Source organism: Ambystoma mexicanum, chromosome 6p, assembly GCF_040938575.1.
Source record: "Ambystoma mexicanum isolate Mex_15411 chromosome 6p, UKY_AmexF1_1, whole genome shotgun sequence".
Classification (NCBI taxonomy): domain Eukaryota; kingdom Metazoa; phylum Chordata; class Amphibia; order Caudata; family Ambystomatidae; genus Ambystoma; species Ambystoma mexicanum.
The window spans coordinates 1,159,447,122-1,159,467,990 of NC_090935.1; the positions used below are offsets into that span (position 1 = coordinate 1,159,447,122).

Below are 20,869 nucleotides of genomic sequence, written 5' to 3' on the forward strand. Positions count from 1 at the left end.
ACTTGTCAACCTATCAACCTATGAATCAACTGATGATGACCTGATACTTAATCAAGAATGTGCAAGTGATGAGAATCTGTTGATAGGGTCACCTATCAGTGATAAAGATCAAAGTAGTCCTCCGGATAAAATAAAATCAGCACGAATATGCATAATAGAAGAGTCACCAGAAAAAAAAGAAAAATGTGCATTTCAGTTTCAGACTTCCGATGACAAAACATACATAACAAAAAGGCGTATGACCTTAGACGAAAGATGGGCCCCAGGAAACCTAGATCTCATTGAGAATTTGGTCCATGTTCAGAACAAACAACAAAACATAAAAACAATTACGAGAGAATTATGCCCTGAAAAAGAAGTGAGTATAAAATCGATACTATCAAGGAAGGAACGGGATCATACCCGTCACGAAGAGCCACATGACTCCTGGAGACAAGATAAAAGAGTATCGTTCAATAAACAAAAACCGTTGATGAAAAAAAAGCAAGATATAACATCTAACTTCTGCATACTCTTGGAGAGAAAGTTCTCATCGAATGATGGCCTGATTCTAAACAGACATAATGTGCTTCAACTCTTGAATCATCTTCCTCGACTTCGAGTAGTAACATCTAATGACATCAAAACGGTCGAATTCATTCACGAAGACATTACTGACCGTGTACTACTGCACATTTATTCTCGTGCAATTAGAGATGTAATTGTTGAACACTCATTGGACCTTGATGATCTGGGCTTTGCGATACTAGAGCCGTGGGGGGAGTTTCCTTCTTCTGAAACAAAAATCACCAAATCGGAAACCATTAAAAAATCTGTAGAACTGAAAGACCAAAGACTCACCAAATCTCCTCAAATCTTGAAAAAATACTTAAACGCAAGGGAATGCGAAGAAAAACCAAACGTGTCCCGAGAGGACGGGATCCCAAATCAATCTAAAAAAATTAAAATCACATTTGATTGTTCTGAGAATGAAAATTACTTACAAAGTTCGAATGTCAACAAACCCGAGCGTAACGTGGATGAAACTTGTTGGAACTAGGTAGCCAAGTCCTTAAATTCCAAAGAGCACCAATAACGCCAGCAAGAAATTACACCTTCGTCCTTACAGGTTGGCGTATGGAACACAAGAGGTTTCACGCACCTGTTTAACAATAGTTTGGGGTGTCTCAAACCCCTACATATTATCTGCCTGCAAGAAACATGGCTTCTGAATGAACCAGCTGTGGGAGGTTATGAAATCGCCTGGAATCCAGCAATTAGACAGCCAAAAGGAAGACCCATGGCTGGGCTCTTAACACTTGTAAAACAGAATTTAGGTCTCCGTATATTGACGAGCTTAAATGTGACCCCTTATATTCAACATGTAAACGTTACTACAAACTGGAACCCTACGACCAACGAATCTTTCCACATAATAAACCTATATTGGCAACACGAAGCCTCTGATGAATGGGAGTATCTTGATGCAATAGGGGACCTGGTAGATTCTATTATGTCAAAGGAAGTTAATGCTAGAATTATACTCTGTGGTGATCTTAACATAGAACTCCTCAAAATTCCGAAATTGCAAAGACAAACAACTATGCCATTGATGAGACCTCAACAAAAAAAAATCAGTCTAATCCAAGCATGGGAAGAGGAGATGGAAGTAAGAGGTATGATAATGCTAAACGGCTGCACGAAAGACGACATACCTCCTAAGGCGACATGGAGAAATGCCAATTCGGAATCAATCCTCGATTACTTCTATGTTTCAAAAAATCTAATCACTGACACTGAATCATTGAAGGTAATCAATATGTAAAATAGTGATCACGACCTGGTAAGAATTACACTTCGATGCATCAAAAAGAATGCACAAGAAACATGGTGTCAAGATGTCACTAGTACTCCAGGCAGAAATCGGCTAAAAATAAAAGAACATCAGATTACCTCAATGACAAGAACATTAACAAGGGATCCAACAACAAATCTGGATCAAATTGAATATCTAACCTTACTACAGGCCTTCATTGAAACTCCTGGTAACGGCAGAATAAATAACTTTAAGAGGCTACATGTTTATGATCAAGAGGTAGTGGCAAAAAAACGTGAATTGAGGCAAAAAATTAGGAGGCTGCAAATATATTGTGACGTGAACTATCTCCACGATAAAAAAGAGTTGCATAAAACATATAAAAATTGGTTCACGAACACATAAGAACACGATGCTACAGAATGACGCAGAAAAGATGCTCCTAATACTGGGTAGTAAAAATGGACGGACGTTCTGGGATGTGATAAACAATCTGGCCACTCCGCAACAAGCTATTCAGACCAATATGGTGAACGAAGCGACATGGTTTGAACACTTTACAAACCTATTCACCAAGAATACGGATAGCCACTACGCAGATCCAAAGCAATCGGAAGCATGGACGTTCACAATTGAGAAGGAAGACATTCTCGATAACATCAAACGGCTAAGTTCATCCAGGGCCCCTGGCCCAGATGGCCTCACAAAATATTCGTTGAAATTATATCCTGATGCATGGGCTGAGTTTTGTTTTATATTATTTAAAAACATTATTGAAGAAAAAAGAATTCCTACATCGTGGAAACGAGCCATTATTGTTCCCATTTTCAAGAAGGGATCGCGAACAGATCCAAAAAATTACAGACCTATAGCCCTTATGGATGTTGTTGGAAAGATCTTTGCAACCCAACTACTAGCAAAATTGACCCAGTGGATAAAGGCTGCAGATCTAGCCGACCCTCGCCAAACTGGCTTCTCTAAAGGAGTTGGCTGCGGGTTGAATATTATGATCATCAATTTATTAAAAATGGAGGCGATTCGAACAAAATCAAAAGTTTATATGGCCTTTGTGGACCTAGCACATGCCTTTGACGGAATTGATCGAGAGCTATTATGGTCCAAACTTAGCAAATGGGGTTGTCCCTGGAGCTTGCTTGCGGCGATCAAACAACTATATACTGACACTACTATTACAGTTAGGCTAGATGCACAAGGATCACTAACTGATCAAATTAAAACATCGCGAGGAGTAAAACAGGGATGCCCTCTTGGTGCAACCCTGTTCAACGCCTTTATCTCAGATATTGGAAAGGCGTTCGAAACAACTAGATCCTTTGCACCAAAATTGAATAATATAAAAATTGATCACATTCTATACGCTGATGACATTGTGCTTATGGACCTTACACCGATTGGATTACAGAGGAAATTACTAGCTCTTAAAGAATATACTGATGCAAATGGTCTTGTGATAAATCCAACTAAATCCGAGGTACTGATTTTGCAAAACTTACTTGGAGCAACCAACAAAAGAATTTTCAACTGGAAATTGGAGACCCAATCGATATTACTTGTAAAGGAAATCCAATACCTCGGTGTAACCATAAATTCCAGCATACAAGATACAAATATGATCAAGAAAATTCGGCGGAAATGTAACTCATTGACAGCTCAAGGAGTCGTACTTAATAAAAAGTACGGGAAATTCACCTTGAAGCCGGTCATCGCATTCTACAACTTAAAGGTCATTCCGGCCTTGATCTTTGGTGTTGAAGCTATGTTTGGATGTCCAGCTGAGACTTGGTCCTGGTGTGAGAATTTCTTCTGGGGAAAGGTACTATCATTGCCAAGGGGGACTCCAACAGCTTGCATTCGTTACGAACTTGGATTAACCTCAATCAACGCAAAGGTAACGTGGAACATGCTGTCAATCTATAGGAAGGTCCTGGGAGCAGATGACCTACCACAATATAGAATCCTCCGAAGTGATGATGGGTCATCTAAAGCATCCGTTCTCCAAATGTGGAAACAATCTGGCAAGAACATCCTTTCTAAGCTACAAACTGACCAAGACACACTTCTAAAGAACCCGGATGTCATTAAAAAAAACTGTGGGAGCAAGATTGGTGTGAAAATCAGGACAAAAGAGCAACACACAGATGCATGAACGAAAATGCAACGGAAGAAAGGGCTTATAACACCTTGCCAAAATACCTCCAACTATTTCCATGCCGTAAAAGAAGATCCTACTACCTTAAATTTCGGATGAACTTGTACAAAACTAAACCAATTTTAAAGATACAAAGAGAAATTAAAGACGCTGCCGAGGATTGCAGATTCTGTAAAAAAAAGAAAGAAACGCTGAAACATCTAGTCCTCTTTTGTGAAGATCTAAGAGGTCTAAGAACGGCTTTTCTGGGTTCTGAAATTCACAAGAGGCCGACCTTAGATGGTGAAGATTGGTGGAATGTGCTCTCCATAGGCTCGGACTTTAAACTTGTCATTCCTCTAACATTATTTCTAGAGAAATTGGAACTGCAGATGCTACAGTCACCCGTTACGTAGCACATATAGATGCTAAAACAACTAGAAAGAACACAGTCTATCTATCTCTCTAGAGACACTTGAATAATTGAGTCATAAACTTAATTTTAATATTAGACGTACAAGACATAATATGGTCAATAGACTTACCCCACATGTGTGTTGTTTTAATAAGTTGTTTCTGCTCATCCTCTGTTATGGTTTTAACGTTGTTATGGTTCTCCTCTGCTCTGCTCTGTAGTTTTACCTTTTTTTCTTTGTTTCCTTTCTTTCTCCTTTCCTCGTATTTTCTTCCTTCTTTTTTTTATTACTATTGTCAATCTAAGTTGAAGGTATGAGTCTGAAACATATTCTAAACAAATGTATTTATTTTTAAAAGTTCGTAACGAACTAAATAAAAAAAAAAAAAAAAAAAAAGTGTGGATGCCTCCAGTCAGGTCTGGATACTGCACATAGCATTAGCAGATTAATGGCAATGAGTACTGTGCTGCACAGGTTTGCCTGGTTGAGGTCTGGATTTGCACCTGATGTAGAAGCTAGACTCCTCGATATGCCTTTTGATGGCCCAAGGCTGTTCGGCAGCAAGGCTGATGAAAATCTGGAAAAGCTGCAAACCTCGAAAGCGGCGGCTAAATCTTAGTGCCACTATTAGACAGCCTCAACATTCCTACCCCAGTGTATCATCTTGGAGGGGTAAGTCCTTCTGATTCTACTGCTCAGTTTGAAGAGGGAGAGGACCAGCCAGTCGTATAGGTCAGAGAAGATTCCCTTGTGATGGACGAGGGACAGGTACTAAATCAGCCCAAGCAGCCTCAAAACCACTTTGAGGCCTTAGCCCACATGAGCCCATTGGGAGGCACGTTTTCTCAGCATCTGCAAGAATTTTGGGGCATTACTTCAGATGCTTGGGCACTGGAAACGGTTGCCCAGGGTTACTGCCTTTCCTTCTAAAAAGGCCTCAGGATCATCCCCCGGGGAACATCTCTTTCAAAATTCCCGATCTGCTCCTTGTGCAGGAAATGTTGACCCTGCTAGAGAAAGGTGCAATAGAACCGGTACCTGTGGCGGGGAGGAACAAGGGTTGGTACTCCCCTTACTTTCTAATTCCCAAAAAGGACGGAGGATTGAGACCCATCTTGGACTTAAGAAACTTGAACAAGTTCCTCAGGAAGGGCACGTTCAAGATGGTTACCCTTTCCCAGATCCTACAGGCCCTCCAACTCCAGGATTGGATGGTATCATTGGACCTTCAGGATGCTTACTTTCATGTGCCTATTAATCACATGCACAGAAGGTGCCTGAGGTCCATGGTTCTCATTATCCATTTCAAGTTCTGGCATATGGGCTGACCTCCGCTGAGGGTTTTCAGCAAGCTGTTAGTGGTGGCAGTGAGTCTCGGAAGAGAGGGGGCATTCACGCCTACCCCTACTTGGACAATTGGCTGATCAGGGCACGTTCTCCCAAACAGGCCCTGGAACATCTTAGCATCACCTGCCACTCTCTCCACAGACCGAACTTCTCCCTTAATTACAAGAAATCACACATAAAACATCACAAAGACCCCAATTTATCAGAGCAACACTGGATACAACCTTGGGGAATGCCTCTCCACCTGAGGTGAGGGCTCAACTCATTCTGCAGATGGTCACCAAATTAAAGAGTGCCTAGTATCTCCCAGCCTTGAATTTTTAAACTTGCTTGGCCTCATGGCAGCCTGCATTTTGCTGCGGCCGGAGGCTCGCCTGAGAATGAGATCTCTCCAATGGGCTCTCAGGACTCAATTGTCCCAATTCTCAGCCAGAATGACAGACCTTCATGTTACAAGCAGAGTCGCACAGGATCTTATGTGCTGGGCCTGCAAGGACAACATTCTGAAGGGAGAACCCTTTTGGGAACCATGGCCGTAGATAACAGTAGTTACGGACGCCTCACTCACAGGGTGGGGAGCCCATGCCAACAATCTGACAATCAGCGGTCGTTGGTCTCCATCAGAGACCAAACTACACATCAACCTATTGGCGCTGAGGGCAATCAGACTAGCGCTGAAGGCCTTCCTACCCTCTGTACAGAGCAAGAATGTCCTGATAATGACGGACAACATGGTGGCTATGTACTAACTCAACAAGAGAGGTTCACTACCACTGTGCCAAGAGGCAATGCAGTTCTGGTTCTGGGCAATTCGAGAAGGAATCTCCATGTCAGCAGTTCACCTAGCCGGAGAAAACACAGCGGCAGATGCTCTGAGCAGGCAGAGCAGTCTCCCACGAGTGGCAACTAGCTCAGGATGTTCTTCAAGAGATCTTCACCCTTTCGGGAACCCCACAAGTTGATCTGTTCACGACCAGTGTCCACCGGAAGTGCGATCTATTCTGCTACAGGGAATTTACCCCAAGAGAATTCGTAGTGGACTGGGAGTTTCCACTCCTGTGCATGTTTCCTCCAATCCCTGTCATTCCTCACGTGATCAGGAGGTTGAGAAAGTTCTGAAAATCCATGATCCTAATTGCCCCGGATTGGGCCAGGAGGACCTGGTACACAGACCTTCTGGACATGTTCATCAGCCCTCCAATGCGTCTTCCACAAAGAGAGGACCTTCTCCCATGAGATGAAGGTCTGGTTCTCCATCCAGAGGTCAAGACACTCACCCTTCATGCATGGTTTCTGAGAGGTTGAGATATAAGAATTGGGGCCTCCCGGATGACTTAATGGAGACCTTGCTTTCAGCCAGCAGGCCAGCAAGAAAATCTTTGTGCCGTTGGAACAAGTTCAGCGGCTGGTGGAGGGATAATAATGTGGATCCTTTTCTGTGTGCTACACCTATGGTGCTATCCTTTTTGTTACATTTAGCTAATCTGGGACTCCAAATTTGAACAATTAAAGGTTATCTGGCAGCACTTTCAATTTGTAAGCGCTCTTCTGAGAAGGAGTCCTATTTTAAAATCCCTCTGATTACTCAATTTCTAAACGGTTTTACTAATGTATTTCCACCAATTCCTTCCATTTCAAGTCCCTGTATGGGATCCCATTCTGTTGTTAACATTTCTACCTTGCATTCCTTTACAACCAATACGTTCATGCCCATTAAGACTGTTAACTTTATCTTGCGAATAGCAATGAGGTCAGCCGGCAGAGTAAGCGAGTTGCAGGCACTTTCCTTTAAACCCCCATACACTGTTTATTCTATAAAGACAAGCTTGTTCTCAAGGTAAAACCTTCTTTTCTACCAAAAGTAGTCTCCGACTTCCACTTGCCACAAAAAATTATTTTAACTTCTTTCTACCCACCTTCTCGTCTTGGAAAGGAGGAAGAAAGATAACATAGGCTGGACACAAAAAGGGCTCTCAGTTTTTATATATCAAGAATGTCGAAAATTCATCAGAATTACCAATTATTCATTGGCTATTCAGGTCTTAAATTGGGTTTAGCTGTGAAAAAACAGACCCTATCCAGATGGATTATTCTGACTATTGGGTAATGTTACAGGTTACCGGAAGGTTTAAGAGCACAGTCTACAAGGGGCATGGCAACCCATGCTGCTCTTCAGAGAGGTGTTCCAGTACAAGACCTATGTGCAGCGGCCACTTGCTCATCTATTCACACTTTTGTGAAACATTACTGCCTGGATTCATCTTCCAGTCAACAACAATTTGGGACATTTGGTCCCTGATAACATTTAAGGATGAAATAAAATTCATACTCTGACCACCAAAATTATTACTGCTTTGGGAGTCTATCAAAAGATGAGGAATACGTGGGAGGACACAATCCATTCGAAGAACAAGTTACTTACCTGTGGTAATGTTCTTTGATTGGATGTTCCTACCACGTATTCCTCATCGCCCCTCCTAACCTACCCCACTGTAGAATTTACATGTCTTTACACTTTCTTGGAGCCTATGGTCTATGGTACGCCTTGTAATTCCTCTACGGGAGGGGAGGGGGACAGAACTGAAGCCAACGGACGCTGTGTGCGCTACTTATACTGATGATATCGACAGTCTAACGGAGGCCCTCGAAGGAAATCAACTCGACGAGACAGCACACAGCACCCTCTGTCAAAAAAACTTTCCAAAACAGCTGAAGCTGGAAAGATATTATCAAAAGATGAAGAATGTATGGGAGGAACATCCAATCGAAAGAATGTTACCACGGGCAAGTAACTTGTTCTCTGCGCTATAGGTTTAGTGCTAATAATGGAACCGTAACCTCATGTTTTATCTTGCCACTTAATCTGTGAGCTCACCATATCTCCAATCTGAGATATTCTCAGGAAGACGTATTGAGGTCTATTTCTGTCCTGATACAGTCTCAGCAGAGCTATTTAAATTTGATGCACATTTTTTATCTGTTATCTTATATTTGGTGCAAAGCGCTCTATAAATAAATCGATCAATCAATTTCATGTTTTAACACCCTGCTCGATATAATTGAAGTCCTGTCGTCATGGAAGGTTTGGTCTGCCGATCTCAATTAATACAAAAGGCAATATTGCTTCCCCAGTTTCCCATCAACCAAAATCCTTATTGGATAATACCTTTAAAATCTTTGGCCGAACCTTGTTGTTCCATATTACCTATTGGGTTAATTCCCATAGTATACTATCGGGTTCCCAATCTGGATTCCTGGAAGGCCTAGGTACATCAAATCGGGCATTAAATGCATACTACATTATAGCCAACTCATTGTATATTAAGGAGGAAGCCGTATTCGTTCCATTTATGGACCTTTTATCTGTTTTTGACTCTGTTAATAGGGTAAGGCTGTGGCAGGTTTTAATACAGCAGGGTTTACCACAGCACTTGAATTGGGTTCTGATTGAACTCCATAGCGATAACGGGGCCACTGTCCGAAATGGGAATTCTGGGGCTCATACCCTGATATTCACAGGGGAGTGCACCTTAGCTCTCCTCCTATTCCCTTTGCATACTAATAACTTGGAAAGTGTATTATTTGGAGGACAAGTGCATGTTCTTCATTTTCGCAGAAGAAAAATAATACCAGTGTTAGCCTATGTGGACGATGCTGCACTTATCTCTTGAACTCCACTCTGTCTTCAAAACGTAATCAATAGATCTGTGGGTTTCATGGCCTCCCTTGATTTAAAAGTGAATTCAGCCAAGTCAGTGGTGTTGAACTTCACTGAAATAGGCGTTCTCTATACTAGCAGACAAGGTGGCAGGATTCTGGAGAAAATCAGCTTTACCTATTTGGGGGTGACCTTTTGTTAAAATGCTCAGAGGGGTTGAGCATATAAACATTGCAATGTGAAAAATGACTCAAAGAATGAAGTTGGTGTTCATTTAAACAGCAACCAGCACCAATCCTAATGGGAACAGTTTGATCATGAGGTAATTCTTGCATAGTTTTATTCTAGTTCTACCCAATCTTTACTGTGAATAATTAAGAACATTGGACAGTGACTATACTACTTAGAAATTGTTCTTGTTAGACTGACTCACACCTAGAAAGTTGCATTGATTTTCACCTAGAAGGTGCCCACTGAGAGAGTACTGTGAATTACTTGGCTTATCCCACTGAGATACTACTGTCATTAACTTGCCTGTGTCCAAAACCTGTAATTGCTCTTGCTGGTATGATTCACTTCTGGAAGGTGCCCACCGAGATAACATTGATTTGTTTACCTGTGCCGCACACCTAGACATTGTTCTTGTTAGATTGATTCACATCCAGAGGGAGCCCACTGCCTGTGCCGCTTACTTAGAATTTGTCTTGTTACATTGATTCAAATCTAGAAGGTGTCCGCTGTGATGGTACTGTGATTCATTTGCCTGTCTCACACTCTTACAAGTTGTTCTTGTTGGATTAATTCACATCTAGAAAGCTACATTGATTCACATCTTGAAAGTACCCCTTCACATAGTACTGTGATTTACTTGGCTTAGCCCACTGAGATAGTACTGTGATTTACTTGCCTGCGCTGCACAATTAGAATTGCTCTTGCTGGTTTGATTCACGACTGGAAAGTGCCGTCTGCGATAATACTGTGAATTACTAGCCTATGTCTTGGGCGCCCTACTACATGTAGTCTTCCATCCTATTGTTGGCCTCCTTGGCGCTCTCCCACTGTCCTGGTGTTCTGAATCTAGATGCTGGTTGTACATCTAGGCCACTACATCTACTGTTACTAGTAGAAATAAATCTCTAGGTGCTGCGCTTCACCTCCCCCCGGGATCGAGATCCCTGCGCATCATATACCCCCTCTCTGACCCGCCCTGATCCCTATCCTCCCTGCACCGTACCCCTCCCCCATGGCTCACCACTTGCGGTGCATGGCCCACACTCTAGCACACAACTTCATGACACCCCCCCTCTACTCCCACCTGATCGCAAATCACAACCCCTCCCCTCACACATCAATACACCCGGATGACCCCACCCACTCTGCTACCATCATCCCTCGTCCAACTCTAAGATCAGAGGAACACTCTGGGGCGCCAAACACCTGCCTCCTCAAGCGCTCATCCGCCCCCATTACCCATCCCACTCTAACACATCAATTCCCACCCTTCCTCTGACATCTATTGAGAACATCCTGATACCACCCGCCCTTACACCCCGCACATTATCGAACTCCCCAGCCAGTGGAGCCCTCTGGCACTCCAAACAGCTCAAATACTCCTTCACTTCCACACCATACTTGTGCCCTCTGAGGGACTCCTCTCTCTCCCATGCCACCCTCTCCCTCAGCCCACCAGGGAACTCGCCACCCTCTCGACCGTCCTCCCTTCCCGCCCCCTTAACCACTATGCGACCCCCTCCAACAACCCGCCCTTCATATCCCTTCCCATCTCTAAAAGTAGCTTGTCTCGCCCTTGCTAGAACGGTAGCCTCATTGACCCCCCGCCTCGCCTCTGATTCCCCCACACCCCTATGGCACCAAAACCCTCAAAATGCAGTAAATGTGACTGGTCCTCTCCCTCGACCCTCCACTCCTCACCACTACTGCTTCAGCCCAACCTCGCAACCTCTCCCTCCCCTGCCCCCATTCTCTCCCATCTCCCAGTTTCCACCTCCTTTCTCTTGACTTACCACCCTGTACACCTAAAGCCCCAGCACCCTTCAGACTCATTTCAAAATCAACCTGCCTAAAACTGTGCACTCCAAATGATCCATTCATTACCCTCCCAACTGCCCTAACCCACCCGTCGTCTCTCAAATACCTACCCCCCCAAATCACTGTAACCCTCTCACCCAACACTCAAGGTCCACAGGCACCCAGCCCCTCCCATACCCCACCTCAACCGGTCTCAACCACCCTGAATGTTCCTAGCTGACCCACCACCCCACCGGGCACCCATGTCTGCCAAGCTCCCACTGCAATGAACATCACAAACACCACCTCCCCTCACAAAGTCGCATGCATCCTTTTCAATGCTCACTTCGTAGCAAGAAACACACAGCATCTTTGACCTCCTATCCTCTGACAAGCCCAACCTCGTTTTTATCACGGAAACTTGGTTCTCTGACGACTTTGCCCCAGTAGCACACAAAGGCCCCCGCCCCCTGGCTACTCGCTCATCGCCCACAATAGACCCTCCAGAGGAGGCAGAGTGGCAGTCCTCTTCAATCACCTTTCTCTATCTCTCTCGTCGAATCCCAGACATGTATTGCCTCCTGTGAATCCCTTCTAGTTAAATTCTCGCTACCACTGACTTTCACCCACATAATCCTACTAATCTACATACCCCGGGATAAGTCCGACTTTTCGCCAACAACCTCTGTGACTCAATAGCTACCATTCAAGTAAATCGCCCTTCTCTTACGCTCCTGGGAAACTTCAATATCTGGTTCGATATTCCCAATAACCCCATGGATCATCCACTGGTTGAAAGTCTCGATGCGCGCAACCTCTTCCATCATACCACTGGTCCAACCCACTTGGCTGGGCACACCCTTGATGCAATTTTCAGCTCCCATGACCTGGTTTATACATCCCGTCCCAAACCACTCATCTGGACCAACCACTTTGCCATCCCTTTCTTTATCCACACGCCTACCCCATCTCCTACAGCTCCCCCGGCCCCCACCCCTGATATCATATGCTGGAACAAAGTTAAGATCCTTCCCGAACTACCCGGAGCCCTGCTTCTTCGTCCCCCTGCAACGCTGCCCTCCGATCGACCCTTATCCGTAGAGTCTCGGGAGGATAGCTCAGGGGCAACGTGCTCGCCTTGGAAGCAAGACGACACGAAGCAACACCGGTTTGATCCCCAGGTCCTTTCTCAGCAACAAGAAACAAATAACCCTACTCTCCCCTTTTTGTCTCACTGCTCGCTCAGTGAACACTGGAGAACCCCAAGGCGCATGACTATCTGCTCTCCTGTTCAACCTCTATATGACCACTCTACCAGGAATCATCCGCACGCACATCTCCTATTACAACTACGCTGACGATACCCAAATGATCCTAAGAATTCCCAAGTCAGGCACCATCCCGCATCCAGACCTTGAAACTTGTCTCAGCGATATTGACTGATGGATGACAATAATCCACCTCCTTTCTAATCCTGATAAATTGAAGTCATGGTGTGCGGCAATACTACCCTTCTGCCACATCTGCTTCCATGGCCCCTGTCCCTCTGCCCACCTCCCCCCACCCTCCGATATAGTGAAGAACCTAGTCTGCACTATGGACTCGGGCCTAGCCCTCTCCTGTCAGATCAACGTGTCAAAATGCTATCGCTACCACCTCAAACTTCTCAGACACATTTTTCCCTACCTGTCCTACCCCGACAGACTTGCCGCAGTCATGTCTATTGTGATGTCGAGACTGCACTATGCCAATTCCCTATACCTAGGAGCTCCGGCATACCAACTCAACAAACTACAAAGAGCCCAAAACGCTGCCACAAAACTGCTCCTCTCCCTGGGTCAGAGACCACATCTCACCAGCTCTCCGAACCCTTCACTGGCTCCCAGTCGGGCAAAGAGCCTCCTTCAAGACCCTATCCATCACTCACCGAGGCCCAATGTACCTTCAAGAAAAGATAAAACCCTACCTCCCATCTAGCACCCTAAGATCAAACACTGCCCTCCTTCTAGTGATTCCAACCTCGAACTCTGTCCGGATCGGAGGATCCGCCTTCTCAACCTTGGCCCCAACTCTGTGGAGCTCACTCCCTCCACATATTCGTCACAACCAAGACTATATGACCTTCCGCAAAGCTCTAAAAACGTGGCTCTTTCTGTAATGCCAACCATAACCATTTGAGGCGACTGAGTCCTTTCAACCGATAAGAAATGCTCAATGCGATCCCGAGCAATGACGCCAATGAATACGCTTATAAGTCACTATTAAGCAAACGCACGCTCGAAATCCGGACTAGCGAACTCCTTGGATCATAACTCCACCCAAACACTCACCTTCCATATCACTATGCTTACTCCCTACTCTACACCAACACACAATTAGAGTACAGCTACACCCCTCGATCAATTTCGGCCTAGCTGCTCCGATACGAACATTACCCCATGAACACCCCATCATTCTAATAATACGCAGCTACATCCCATGACAAACCTGCCTAACTGCACACATAAGCGTCCTGCACAGGCCTAACGCAGCCAGAACCCAGCCTTGGAGTCCACCCTCCAGACTGCACACATCCAACTGATATCGAGTCCACCACACCTAATGCTAGGCTGCAGCTACCATCAGGCAGCTGCACACAATACTGGTGCACCCAAGCAGCCTATGACACCTTACTCTCTCAACTGACCTGAACTATGGTCCCCGAGGGCGTTCAAGCTACCAGCGCTTTGAGGTCATACCAATGATATATAGAGCGCTATATAAATGCCAAATAACATAACAATAACAGAAACCTGAAAACTTACCTGCTCCATTGATTTTTCTTCTGTGGTTACGTGTGAAGTGGGCAAATGAACATCGGCACCTAGAGGCAGGTTCCTGCTTGGTTCCGGAAGGATATGCACGTTACAAATTCTAAATCAAATCAAACATTGAGTTCGGTGTCTGTGTCTCATTCCTGGCTCCTCACAGAACATCAAAATGTGCCTCTGTGCTTTTAAGTTTGTATTAGTTTGCAATGATAGCCGGGTGTTTATTGCGCTGAGTGAGGAATTATTTAAGAAAAGCACTCCAACTCTGTTTTTGCTGAAGTCTTTGATATTAATTTTATTGTCGGTCTGAGGATTTTAATGTTTTTTGTTTTATTTGGAATTTGTGATTTTAAATATATTTTGTCTATTGTAATTAATCACAATTTGAATAAAGTTTTTATTTGATATTAAGACATCCCTTTTTAGACAATGCAAAGCTAGTTTTTCTTTCTCAAGTAACTAATTTACAGGCACTGAGTTTTGCATGTACATACACTTCTCTGCAAGTGTCTTTAACAACCTTTGGCTAATAGTACTAGCAACTGTGCAGACCACTAATGTAGAGCCTGGGTAATAATTTATTCAATGGTCTTGAAAACCTACCTGAAACCTGGGTTGCTGAACTCGCAGCCGCACATATCTCTCACCCAAGTGTTGGATGGAGAAAATGCCCCATAAGTCATGTTTGCCATCTTGTCTCTCATGTAAAAGTCAGGGGCCTATGAGGAAAGTTCTAGAGCAGGACCGCAGATGGCACTACAAGCTTTGTTTCCAAGCTCATTGATACGAGTCAAATGATAGCTAAGATGTTTTTTTTTTAAGTAAGCCCCTTATGTCAACACATACGTTACACCAGTTCAGACCAACAGAAACTTGAAAACCGGTGCTGTGGGAATGGAACGAAATAAAGGAGAACCACAAGGCTTTGAAAAACCAGTCATCTTGTTTCGCTTAATCTTATACTGCAGACGAAACCCATAAGTGAAAGTATGCCACAGCCGTCTTTGTTTGGCCTGCTGAGTGGCAAGGTAAAGTGTATACAGCCACAGTCTTTGTAAAGGCCTTGCGAGTAAGGAGGCCATGGAAGCACCTATTTCCTGAGGAACTCCGGCAGACAGGCTAGTGGGAAACTCCCACTGGTATCCTGCTTCGTGCCGGATCCAGTAAAGATGATGGGGTAACTCAAACTGCATCTTTAATGTTCCACCACAACCCGTAATGTGTGTGGGGGCCAGACTAAGCAAGGGAATTAGGACAGTCATCCTGGTGGCCTGATGCACCTTTGCAAGATGAATCCGATGAGTTAACAGTGTGATGTAACTTATCCTTGAAAATGGTTATCTTCCTATTTGTGACTTATGCTTGATTTTCTTGGGTGGGAATTGAAGGTGAAATCAGAAACACATGAGTTAGAAAAGATGCATATGTTTGTCATCTTGATCATTTGTATCCATATTTAAAGTGAAGTTGTATGTTGTATAATTGCTGCTCTGTACATGTTTTATTTATTGGTTATTTTGACAAGGAATATGAAAATGTTCGGCAACAGTATGAGGAGATGAAACAAGGTCGTGACCATTTAAAGGATGAATTGAAAAGACTTAAAGAGGCCCAGGCTCCAATGGCACACAAAATACAAGATGTTGAAAGGCAAGTCAAGAACCTGGATGCCAAAATCAGAGAAAAGGTAATATTTTTTTATGGTCCTGGTTTAAACGATTTCTGCAGACACTTGGTGCTTCTAGTAATTGGCAGGAACATATTGCAAATTAGGCCACTTTAGAGAGCATATTTATTGTGAATGAGTTTGGATAATCTGAGTCAAAATGAATTGGCACAAGCCTAAAAACATCTAGCGAACATCTTCTGCGGTCTGTGGTACAAATGATTCAATTGTGTGTAAGAGTGGGCGCAGGAGCAAGCACTGGTCCATTCAATACAAAGGGAGGAGCGTTTGTCTCATTGAGTTTAAGAGTTGCAAAGCTTGGTTGAAGAAGATTGTTTTAACTTCTTTCCTAAAACTTTAGTGATCTAGTTGTTCCCAAAGTTACTGAAGAAGATAGTGACTGAGTTGTGCTCTTTGCAATCTCTATGATCTATGTCAAGAAGTTCCACAGAAAACAGAACTGATGGGTTTAGTTCACAAAGGTTTATTCAGAACTATATACAATGTTGTGAACTTCAAAAGGGTCTGGGTGGCAAAATAAGATGGTCTTGCTTTGTAAGGTTCTTTCATAAGTCTCTTTGGGTCTCTCTGCCTCACTCGGTCTTGGGTACAATGTTGCTGTGATGATCCATATCCTGGTCATAGTTTGTCCCTTTCTGATGTCCAGAGTTAGGATAGCAGTGCCTAGTTGTTGAAGGTATTTGTGCTGAATCTTTGGGCTATGTGCAGAAAGTTTCAAAGCGTCTCTGAGCGGTGAGGTAGGTCCTCTGGGTGCCTGATTGGGTTCTAGTGCACCTCCCTATATCATGGTTCAAAACCTATTGCCACCCACTAACTTTTACATCCCTCCACGCTTGCTCATGCCGATGAGCCCATCACTGGATCTCAATGGTAGCCCTCAAGCTGACTGGGGTGTGGCCTTCTTGACATTCTGCCACATGCTCGTTCCTTCTCCTTGACAATGGTTAGACTTGTGTTGTATTACTCCCTAACCTTCACTGTCCCTATGCCTCAAAGGGTCTTCCCTCCTTTCCTTGTTGACTGCCACTTCTTCACTCGTCCATCTACGAGTCCTACCTCCTTGCCACTTCTCCACCTTCCCACACCTCTTCTCGTCTCCTGCTGCACATTGATGATCACTTTCAACCTCTTCTGTTCTCTCCCCTCCTCCAGCTCCTTCCCCTGCTCCTTCACTTCCTCCCTCCCCACCAAGGCTTCCTTTTGCGCTTGTCTCTTCACTGCTCATTGCTTTGCTAACCTATATGCTTATTCCCTTATTTTCTATCACCAGGTTTATATACATGGCTATCCGCTGTACCTGGGCTGGGTCTCATATTTTTATTTATTTAATGTTAATTGTTTTTTTATAACGCGCCTGATACCTATTTGGTTTCTAAGAATGGATCCGGGATTCGAACTTCTGTTGCTCTGCCTGGTCTTGCTTCCAAGACCAGCACCTTGCTCCTGTGCTATCCTCCGTTCACATGGAATATATGTCTCGTCGTATAATCTGTTCTTTCTGTGAATTTGTGGTACAAATCGGGACATTATGTCTAGATATTTAGCTCCTGAGGGGCGCTAGTGAGAGAATTGTTTGGGAGTATTTGGATCCTTTTTCTCAGAGCTTCAAGTAGATGGTGCAGATTACCTTCAATTGCCTACTTTATTTTATCAGGATCCATAGAGGGCTTTGAAGCCAGATGCTCCTAGGTCTTGTTTCCTTAAGGTTGGTTGCTCTATTGTGTCCGCTGAGGTTTGAGGTGTTGTTTCTTTGGTGGTCTAATGTTGATGGTGCTACAACAGATCAGTTTCAAGTAATACCACGTGTGTGATAAGCTGAATGTGAGGATTCAATTGAAATATGGAAGGATATTTCAGTGCATGTTTAGTTGGTTAGATAATTTCACCACTGCCTCCACCTACTAGGCAAAGGACAGGCTTGAATGAAGGATAATTGACAGATGTTTTAGTTTTTGTTAAAGAAATGGGTAATCATGAAAATTAGGCCCCGCAAATGTGTCGTTTGTGCCATAAGCACCGCCGTTTTGGTCACATTAAAGTATCTGGGCTGCACTTCCATGCCTTTTATTATGTAAATGTTCAAGCCTGAGATGTTGGTCGATGTTCTCCTTCCCCCGTCCATTCAGATGTGGATTTGTGTATCATCTGGGTGCAATTGAAAGGCGAGGTGAAGTTTTGTTAATTGCTTTGTGGAGCGCATGCATACCTTAAATGGGATAGGAGAGAGATGAGCCCTGAGGGATCTGCTTAGACATTTCGTGATAAAGCATTTTGACATACAATCTGTTGCCCTTTTATGCCCTCGAGAAAGTTACCTATGTATTTAAGTTCTGTTTGAGTTTTGCATCTGGTGTATAGGCAATTGAGGAGAATTTAGGAACCCACATTGTCGAAAGCAGCTGATGGGTGCAAGCGTAATGAGTCTGCTAGCTTGTTTTCATCCATGTTGTGAACAAGCTTTTTTTTGCTATCTGGTAGACCTGGCTTATTTGTTTCATCTGGAAGATCTGAATCATGATTGTCTATCATTGGTTTCCACAGAAACTTGCAGTTGACTTGTGACATCTCTCCGATATTTTGCTTCAGTACAGGAGAGGAAGGATTTGTCTATAGTTGGACGATCCTTTAGATTTGGTGGTCCGTTTCCTCAGAAGGGGAGCTTATGACTGCAAGTTTCAAAGACTTTGCAACTCTGCAGTGCTTGAGGGAGCTGTTCAGGATCTTGAACATGTCTGGGAGTAGTCTTCGCTGAAATATTTTGATCCCCGTTGTAGTGCATGTTGTAGCTGTCAATTTGGAGGATCCTGATCTGAGCAACTGCTTTTATCAACTGCATTGCTCCACTTAAATAAGGGAAGTGTTGGGCACATGGCGTTTGCGAGTCTGTATGAGTGTGACATGTTGTTTCTGGGTTATTAGTGATTGAGTTTCCCATTTTTTTCTTTTTCGATTTTGGATGTATGTAACCAAGCCTCTGTGTGTGCCTCTGTTATTTTTCATTTTTGTGGTTCTTGTGCTCTAACTTCTAAGTCCGATAAACTTTCTGCTGGCACCCTGTATCAGCAAACGTGTTTCTCATGTGATGCCCCTCGTAGCCTGTCATGCAAAACCTTTTTTCAATTTCAGTTCACAACAGATACGTTTCTTTTCATTGCAACTTGAGAAAAGATCCCAGTAGGGTATCCCTGCCAGGAAAGATGCCCCCCAATCAAGCAGAACGGACAACTTATAGAATTTTTCATAATGAAGTGAGTCGTGAGATAGTGCTTTCGATGACCTTGTAGAAAGCAACATTTTTATCAGTATAATAATCCCATGCCATCTCTTGCTTGTATATTCCTGCCTATTGTGTTCTTCCCTGCTTAGGTATTCTTACTCCATCTAGTCCCGTGCTAGGAGTACTCTGCTTCCAGCTCTGCAGTGCCTTATTGCCCCTCCCGCTCTTTACTCTCAAGGTCTTCTGGTCTTCAAAGATTTATTGTGCCAAAAACCCTTAGTATCTTTCTGATGCCTTTATTGCATGGTGGTTCATGGTCTCCTCTGTAACTTATTTTGTCGCAGTAAATGGACGTTTTGCATCCACACATCCCTTTTTAAATTATCTGGAGCCATTCATCAAAATTCATGTGCTTTGATTTTCACTATTTTTACAGAATTATTTACTCTATAGGTAATCTGGCCAATGCAGACTGGCCTTTATTTTAATGAACCTGCCTAAACATTGTTTGCTGAATGGAACCTTCAACCATGTCTTTACTCGAAATATTGTTACTCATCTTCAAGACTTGGAAAAAAGTTATTTCCATAAAACCTTCATCTTGAGGCTCTCTGGTTGTGGGTGCATGTGGATATGTAGTGAGTTCAGTTTGTGGGAGCTCTTACGGAACAATCTAGGACAACAATCAAAAATAATAGTACCACTAAAAAAAAGACAAATAAGGAATGTTGTGGTTGACTGCTATTCCTGCAAAGTACAGGATATCACCTGCATTGCATACAGTGACTGTCCTATGTTACCTGTAAGTCACGTTTCTTTGTGTTCTATTTAACCTGCAGTACTTGTAATTGCTTTATAATTTTGAAATTGTCTCGATGTGTGGTAGAAACTCGGGTATATATTTGAAAGCCTGCGTAACAAGGGTGGTGCACTTAAATGGGATTTTATAACTTGTACATATTTCTCTGACCCTTCCTGCTGGCCAGTAGATAATGCTTTGAAGGTTGTGTTTACTCTGAACGAAGTGGATGTCGTGTGTGATAGTATTATTAACTCTGCAACTATCATTGGAAGCAAATCATTTATTTCCATCTAGGTATAAAACTTTCCATACACCTTACCAACATACCCTTCAGTCAACTGTTGATGTCTGTCCTTGACTAAGATTTCTCATAGATTGCAGCTGTGGAGGTTCGAATGGCCAGAATTTCCCCCCGGTTTGACTCACAGCCTGACATCAATAGTTAACCTAGGGGCACTTATGACATATCAGCTATGTCCATCAGGAATCTTTATCTCCCAAACATCATGCTGAATGACCCAATCCCACAGGCATCTTGCTTAGGGTTCTGGCAGTATTTGGTGAATGCCCCCCCCCTCCTTGAACAGGCCCATTCGCTTAAAATGAACTTTGTAAGCACTTGCATTTCCATGTGAGGATTTCCAAAACAATGACCATCTCCACATTTAAGGTGGTATTCCAAGTTCATTTGTGAGGTGTTTCGGCCATGTTTTTTGCTCAACGTCATCCCAGATAATTCAGTTAGTCAATCAGGAAATCTTGCATTTAACATTTGCTATGTCTACAATTTTAGTCAATTGTGCCCCAGTAATGAGGCCTATTCTGTTTTTTAATTGTTCTCATTTTTCTCCATCGTGATGATGCCGAGAAAAGATGATCACATATTTAGGTACATTATTATTATATCTTTTAGCTTTGCAAGATAATGATTTGGGTTGGATGAAAGGAACCCCTTAATAA

The 20,869-nt window shown here is 43.4% G+C and overlaps 1 protein-coding gene across 1 annotated transcript in view; it reads left to right on the forward strand.

The window, feature by feature from the left end:
- Positions 1–20,869, forward strand: part of SMC5 (structural maintenance of chromosomes 5) — a 1,384,551-nt gene that overhangs the window by 142,888 nt on the left and 1,220,794 nt on the right. Inside the window, exon 7 of the mRNA XM_069625793.1 lies at positions 15,729–15,890. Coding sequence (XP_069481894.1) covers positions 15,729–15,890 — 162 coding nt within the window. The remainder of the gene's footprint in view (positions 1–15,728; positions 15,891–20,869) is intronic.